The sequence below is a fragment of the Centropristis striata genome, chromosome 1, assembly GCF_030273125.1.
Source record: "Centropristis striata isolate RG_2023a ecotype Rhode Island chromosome 1, C.striata_1.0, whole genome shotgun sequence".
In the NCBI taxonomy this organism is placed as follows: Eukaryota; Metazoa; Chordata; class Actinopteri; order Perciformes; family Serranidae; genus Centropristis; species Centropristis striata.
The window spans coordinates 3,219,448-3,227,123 of record NC_081517.1 but is presented as its reverse complement, the minus strand read 5'-3'; the positions used below and the strand labels follow the sequence as shown (position 1 = coordinate 3,227,123).

General features: G+C 35.5%; 1 protein-coding gene across 1 annotated transcript in view; it reads left to right on the top strand.

Moving 5' to 3' along the window:
- Positions 1-7,676, top strand: part of cep170ab (centrosomal protein 170Ab) — a 29,006-nt gene that overhangs the window by 764 nt on the left and 20,566 nt on the right. The window contains exons 2-7 of the mRNA XM_059354002.1: positions 3,014-3,159; positions 3,260-3,349; positions 4,232-4,313; positions 4,513-4,568; positions 5,890-6,061; positions 7,491-7,619. Of these exons, the coding sequence (XP_059209985.1) occupies positions 3,055-3,159; positions 3,260-3,349; positions 4,232-4,313; positions 4,513-4,568; positions 5,890-6,061; positions 7,491-7,619 (634 nt within the window). The 5' untranslated portion in view covers positions 3,014-3,054. The remainder of the gene's footprint in view (positions 1-3,013; positions 3,160-3,259; positions 3,350-4,231; positions 4,314-4,512; positions 4,569-5,889; positions 6,062-7,490; positions 7,620-7,676) is intronic.

Here is a 7,676-nt window from a genome sequence, read left to right as displayed (position 1 = left end):
GTAAAAGGGTTAACCACAGAAGAAGAGAGGGGGGCTGGCAGGTCCCACCGGGAGCCAGCTGATGCACAAAAAGGAGCCCCAGATATGACAAAGTGTGCGTAATTAAATCTCACTAATTCACCTATGGTTTGTGGAGAGCGTGAGTCAGCACGGCCTGTGTACTGATGATGATGATGATGATGATGATGCTGTTTGTCCCAGTGAAAAGAGCTGTTGTGCTGCTGGTTCATGTGTCTGATGAGGGAACATCTGATCATATGAGAGCACCGTGGGAAGCAGAAGTGTGGGGTTTCAAGGAAAAACATCATTGCTCTCTTTATCTTCTCTCTCTTGTTTCATTGGCTTCCTGTTCCTGCATCCCTCTGCTCTGTGTGCTCATATGCACAGCATCCAATTAAATTAGCTCTCCTAATGCACACTGCAAAAAAAAAAAAAAAAGGGGGGGGGGGGGGGGGGGGGGTCTAAAAACAAGAAAATAACACTAAATCTGAGGGATATTATCTTGCTGAGTGGACAGATAATTTCACTTGACAAGATTTATTGAATTAAGATTGTTAAATATTAGAAATAAGCATGTTGAACTCTTAAAACAAGAATTTAAAAAAAAGTGTTAATTGATTGAAATTGGAAGCATTACTGAAAATGATATAAACTCCACAGATTTACACTCAAAGTATGCTTGACAGGCAACTGGATTGAAGTACTCGGTCTCCAATTAATGATTGTGACAATATGATTTATTCTTGACACATAAAGTGTATTATCTTCTCAAAACTTTATGAATCAATCTCTTCCAAACATGTCACAATGAAAATTAAATCACAATTAACAGAGGATTGTGTCTGAAAACAAAATTATTCCAACTCTGACCATGTTTTTTTTCTTTACTGATAGAGGATATAACACTAACAACATCTATAGCTTAGAAATGCTGAATCCTGGACTGGAAATAATCATTTTGTAACATCACAGGTAAAAAAAAAAAAGTGTACTGTAATTTTTAAGAAAACTTTTTTTTTTTCAATTCACTTTAATAACATATAAGATGCAGATTTATATCAAGTTTTGGTATGAATAGTACATTTTAAATATGATTTATGACAGATTGGAATTACTTTTAAATGCACTATAACTAAAATATAGTTCATGACGTTGAAATAAAGGTGCAATAAAGTGTATTTTTTTTAAGAGAACAGAATTAGTTAAAAAAAAGTTGTACTTAGTATATTTAAGTGCATCATCTAAATAGTGTCTCAAAAGCATACAGTCAAGTGCACTTAATTGTATTTTAGTTCATCTATAGTAGCACTAATTGTATACCATTAGCATACTAGCTACATTGTAAATAAGTGGGACTATTAATTATCTAACACTTCTAAATCTAATGTTTTTTTTATCTTTAACTAAAGCTGTCAGCTAAATGTAGTGGAGTAAAAAGTACAATGTTTGCCTCTAAATGTAGTGAAGTAGAAGTATAAAGTTACATAAAATGGAAATACTCAAGTAAAGTACAAGTACCTCAAAATCGTACTTAAGTACAGTACTTGAGTAAATGTACTTAGTTACTTTCTACCACTGGATATCAAAGTGTGCGAAAACTACGAGCTGGTCTAATCCTGATCTTTTTTTTTTTCATGAATAAGTTTCACTTATTTTTACCTTTGGTGTTGATCACATTACGGTTGTTTAGGATTTTAAATTCAAAGTCTACGACTTGGGACTTGACTGCACTTGCCTGTTTTGGCTTTGAACTTGACTCTGGACTTTATTTTATTTTGTTTTTTGTTTTTTTGGCATAGTAGACATAATGACAGAGGGGAAGACATGCAGCATATATAAATGCTGCCCTTACTAGGGTTTGTCATATTTAGTTCTTTGGTAATGTTTGTTATTCTTTTCTCATATGAATATATTTATTTCAGAAAAAGATTGGCCCATTTTATTTCATAGACTATTTTTATTTAAGATATTTTTAAAAAGGTACTCCTGTTGTTATACAGTATTTATGTTCACTTAAATAAACGGTTTCAATAAAACTACATGTGACATTATTAGATCTCATGTATATAAGCACTCTGAAATAGACTTAAATTAGGTGTACTTAGGCGAAAGGTACGTAGAGATTGAATTGGGACTTTCCTGTCTTGACTTTCTTGCAAAACACTGACTTAGTCGCAGCTCTGTGAGAATCTCTACTGCAACTGTAACTGTTAATAGCATTTACCACTTACAGTTGTTCTTTAATGTTATTTGCTGCTCTAAAGGCAGAGACAGACATGTCAGTGTCCTCGGGTGCTGCCTGAAATAGCTGCTGTGCATATGACACACACATGCACACACACACACAGATGTTGTTATTCTGTAATTAAGTTAAGCAGCGTACCTCATTCATAATGCATTTAATCTATGCACTAAATCTAAGCACGACACATTGCTATGTTTTTAATATTATTACTATTATTATATATACTGTTGCTGCCATTACTATTACTATATACTGTAATATACTACTATTATTATAACACCGGCCTTACCAGCCTTATTTATTATTATTATTACTATTATTATATATTACATATCATATTATTTTATTTTATAATTATATTATTTTACCCATAATTACTTTATTTATATTTTTCATTTTTTTTTCTATTGTTTATTTATTATTACATATTATATTATATATATTATATACTGTATTATTATTATTATTATTATTATTATTATTATTATTATATCATCAGTATAATTACCTTCATCTTGTCAACCATCCTACCAACTGATCTGCTTTTTTTTAACTTCTTAAGTGTCCTTGTTCTGTTCTATTCTGTGTTTTTTTCTATTGTTGTTTTTATTTATGCTACCTCAGTATTTTATTCTATCTATCTATCTATCTATCTATCTATCTATCTATCTATCTATCTATCTCATTCACGCCTGTTAGCACTGTGAGAATGCATCTCTTTATTGATCAAAGTGACTCATAGATGGATAACACTGTCTCTATTTTCAGCAGGATGCATTAAGGGTCAAAGGTGAGCTAACGAGGCAGAGATGAGTCTGACTTCCTGGTTCCTGGTGAGCGGCGGGGGGACGCGTCATCGTCTCCCCAGGGAGATGATCTTCGTGGGGAGGGACGACTGTGAGCTCATGCTGCAGGTACGGTACTCCTGTCGTTTCTTTATCCAGGCTGGATTATTATCTGAAGCGCTGAGATTAGTGTGGATTACAGTGATTGACTGGATTTCGTGTGATTTAGTCCCGCAGTGTAGACAAGCAGCACGCCGTCATCAACTACGAGCCAAACACAGACGAACACAAAGTGAAGGACCTGGGCAGCTTGAACGGAGTGAGTGTTGGAAATATCTACTATTCTTTATCTTAACTGCTTCATCTACCGTCTGCTCAGAAAATAAAAATACAGGAAGGGATGGATGATTATAACCTGAATCTTGATGCATCTGGACTAGGGCTGGGCGATATAGACCAATTTAATTTTCATTGTGACATGTTTGGAAGAGATTGATTCATAAAGTTTTGAGAAGATAATACACTTTATGTGTCAAGAATAAATCATATTGTCACAATCATTAATTGGAGACCGAGTACTTCAAGCCAGTTGCCTGTCAAGCATATTTTGAGTGTAAATCTGTGGAGTTTATATCATTTTCAGTAATGCTTCCAATTTCAATCAATTAACACTTTTGTTTTTTTTTAGAAAAAAGGGACAAATAAGCCCAACTTGTCCATGGGTAATGCCTGTTGCATGCCTATTACAGGCAGTGGCAACTTACTCATCCCTCACACCAGATCCAAAGAAGGAGAAGCAGCTTTTAGTATTTATGCCCCGCGAAAGTGGAACGCCCTGCCTGACACAGTTAAACATGCCACATCAGTAGCCATTTTTAAAAACAGATTAAACACCTATCTTTTCTCTACAGCATTTGGTTGAATTGTGTGCATGTGTGGTTGTGGGAGTGGGTGCACATGTGTGAGTAAGTAAGTGTATATGTGGTGAATATGGAATAGCTTGTCTACCTGCACTCTTCAATTAATTTGTAATTGATTTTTGTTTGTTTTTCTGTAGGGTTTTGGGTTTTTTTTTAACTGTAATTATGTGTTTACATTGTGAAGCACATTGAGTCTGCCTTGTGCATGAAATGCGCTCTATAAATAAAGTTGAATTGAATTGAATATTGTTGTTAATCCTTCTGTCTGTATTTGTCTGCAGACATTCGTCAATGATGTCAGAATACAGGAGCAAATCTACGTCACACTGAAAATTGATGACAAATTGAGGTTTGGATATGATATCCTTTGAATGTGTTCCTGTGTATCAGTCAAACCCAATGACACGCAGCACAAGGTCAGTGTACTGTAACCCTATCTGTTGTTGAATAGCTGTGAATGCTCATTGCACTCTGCCCTTCTGCATAATAGATGAGGCTATCAGTGCATGTTTCTCACCCCTGCAAAGAGCTCATCGTCTTTTACCTTAACCTGCCGCACATACCAACCTGTTCACTGTGGTTCGAGGAGAGATGCATATTCCAGAGGAGGCCCTCAAGGTTAGACAGCAGCTTGTGCATGCTCATGGTCAAACAGAGTAAATATGTCCACTCAAAGCAGTACAGCCAGGAAGCGCTCGTATTTCTTCATTAGTGTGTAAAAGAAAAAAAACTGAGAGAGGAGCATTTTAGTCAAAGACAGCAAAGAGTTCTGCTGAACGGGGCAAAATACTACTTTTCAAGAGTGATGAATCTGCTGTTTCATCACAGCAAACTGCCCAGGTAGCTGTAGAAAACATAAGGTTTCATCTTTTTTAAAGGAAAATTCAAGTTCCGCAGTAATATCGTCACCCTGTTAAAATAATCTCCTAACTCATTTTTTCAAGTTTTGCAGGAAACACAAAAAACTTCACCAAAAGCATGAAACACTGTGTGTAAATTATGTAACTTAAGAGAAATAAATGACTTAGGCATTTTTTGAACATGCCTTTGTGACTTAAGCAAGATATGGTAACACTTTATTTTGAAGGTGTCTACATAAAAACAAAACAAAAACTTCACCAAAAGTGTAACATATGACATTTATTGATCATTTCACTCAAAAAGGATGTAACAAAGAAAGGATGGCTATTGGCATAGTAATAACACTGTGTGTAAATTATGTAACTTAAGAGAAATAAATGACTTAGGCATTTTTTTGAACATTTTTGAACACTTTATTTTGAAGGTGTCTACATAAGAGTCACACAAGCCTGTCAGAAACATGACATGACAAGTATCATGAGCATTAATGTTACTTCAAAGTGTTATTAATGTTCATGACACATCCCATGTCATGTTTATGACACGCTCATGTCACTCTTATGTAGACACCTTCAAAATAAAGTGTTACCAATATTAGTGTCAACAATAAAACACTGATAAACTAAACTGATAACTAAACAATCTCCCTCTAGCTCCTCTTTGCTGGGTTCTTATCTGAAAATGACTTAGGCGATTATTTTAACAGTGTGACGATATAGAATGTATTTATTTGTTACCTATATACATTTTATATTCTATTTATTTATATTTTATTTATTTTATGTATAATATTTATATTTAGGCCAGCGTCATGAGGAGATGATTTAGGGAGAAAAAAAAAACATTTTTGACAAAAAAATGACTATGATTATTATATAAATGATTATTTTAACAGTGTGACGATATGCAAACTGTCTCCTATTTTATATGCCGTGACTGAGATTTTAAGAAAAGCAAGAGAATGTGTGAGAATAATGCTTTCTAAAATGTCCAATAAACAAGTTTCTGGCTGCTCTTTTATAGATTTAGCAGCATTTTCATGCTTTTCTCTCCTCACCTTGTTTGTCTCGTATGTCAGCATGAGAAGTTCAGCAGCCAGCTGCAGCTGAACCAGAAGAGACCTCCAGAGGGGGAACCAGCAAAGTCTGAGGTGAAACCCTCCGAGGCAGCAGCAGCAGCAGCAGCAGCAGCGTGTGAGGCGGCCACCACCAAGCCCCCCGAGGCCAACAGGTTGGAAGATAAGACGACAGGTGAGAAAGTCTGAGGATGAAGATGACAAAACTACATGAGCAAATAATGATACAGATGTCAGTCTTCACGTGCCACACTGCAAAAAAAGAAAAGTTGGGTGAACTCAAAATTTCAAGGCAACAAACTTCGATAAAATTTTAAGTTGGACAATTAAACTAAATATTTTATGTTTTGTTTTTGAGTTTGCTCAACTCTGAATTCAGATTTTTGTCAACTCAACTGTAAGTTGTACTAACTTATAATTTTACATTGTAATAACTTTTAATCCTTACTTCTGCTAACTTCTGCAATGTGACGATTGTAACGCCGCTATGAAATGTCAGCTAATGTTGCGACCACAATTTTGAGTTAGCATTGATACGCTAATGGCTACTCTTGTAGCTGTAACAAGCAGCGCCGCTAGCATCAGTTAGCCGCTAGCATCAGTTAGCCGCTAGCATTAGTTAGCCGCTAGCTTTCGCTAATGACTGAATTTCACAACAAAGAAATAAGAGTTAGCAGAACTATTGTCCCTAGTTGTGAACCCCAACTTAAAGATATAAGTAACAACAACTCACCAACTTGTTTTTGAGCAGACAACTGGCTTCCTTTGTTGTGCTAACTTACATTATTGCCCTAAATGTCAATAATTTATATTTCCAAGTTTTACAAAATTAAATCACCGTTTTAGGCCAAAAAATACAAGTTGGCTTTTTTGCAGTGCACTTTCACCAATTTAGGATAATGTATTAAAAGTTGTGTTTTTGTGCTAAAAGTTTGAAACTTTTGTGTAGTTTATCAATCGACAAGGCTATTTTTGTCTGTTTTTTGCTCCTCAATTTGATGATTTAGTTCTTCTTTTTTGGTTAACATCATTTTGGTGGGTTGGTAAGACAATACTAGTAATTTGAAGAGCTCTTCTTGGGTTCTGGGAGGTTGTGATTGGCATGTTTCACACATTTGTCACACTAACATGGGGACTGTGGTAGTCAAGTCTGGTCTCAGACTGACATATTTGAATAATTGCACTTGTCTTGGTCTCATGCATTGTTGGATTTGTTCTGGTCTCAGGATCGACTCGACTGTTGGTCGAGTTGTTCCTGGCTGTTGATCTGAGATCGGTTCTACAGAAAATTGTCTGATTGGCTGATTCTACCAACTTAATGATTGATTAGTTTGGTGTGAGAAGAGTTAAATCTCGTTTCTAGATTGATTATTTTTGTCTATTATTTCATATATCCTTAATCACTTTATTAGCATAGGAAAGACACTATTACCATATATGGTTGTGAAAAGGACTCAGGGTTGACGGTCTTTGGCCTTGGTCTTGGACTCGACTTGGACCGTTAACCAGATATAATTGTATTGTGGTTGTAAATGTAAATGTTAGTTGTGATAAATGTGGTAAATGTTACCATGTAAGGCTGACTGATGTGTTGTTTTGGCCAGGAGACGTAGCAGTGTTGCACAGAATCACACCCCTGTACGGCCAGCCGGCCTGGTGGGGAGATGGAGACGATGATAAGAGACGATCTGAGGAGAAGGGCTCAGATCGGAAGCAAGAAAAAGCTGAATCAGGTACTTGCAATATTGCAAAATTTAAAAAAAAATATATTTTTTGTGCTTTTATGATGT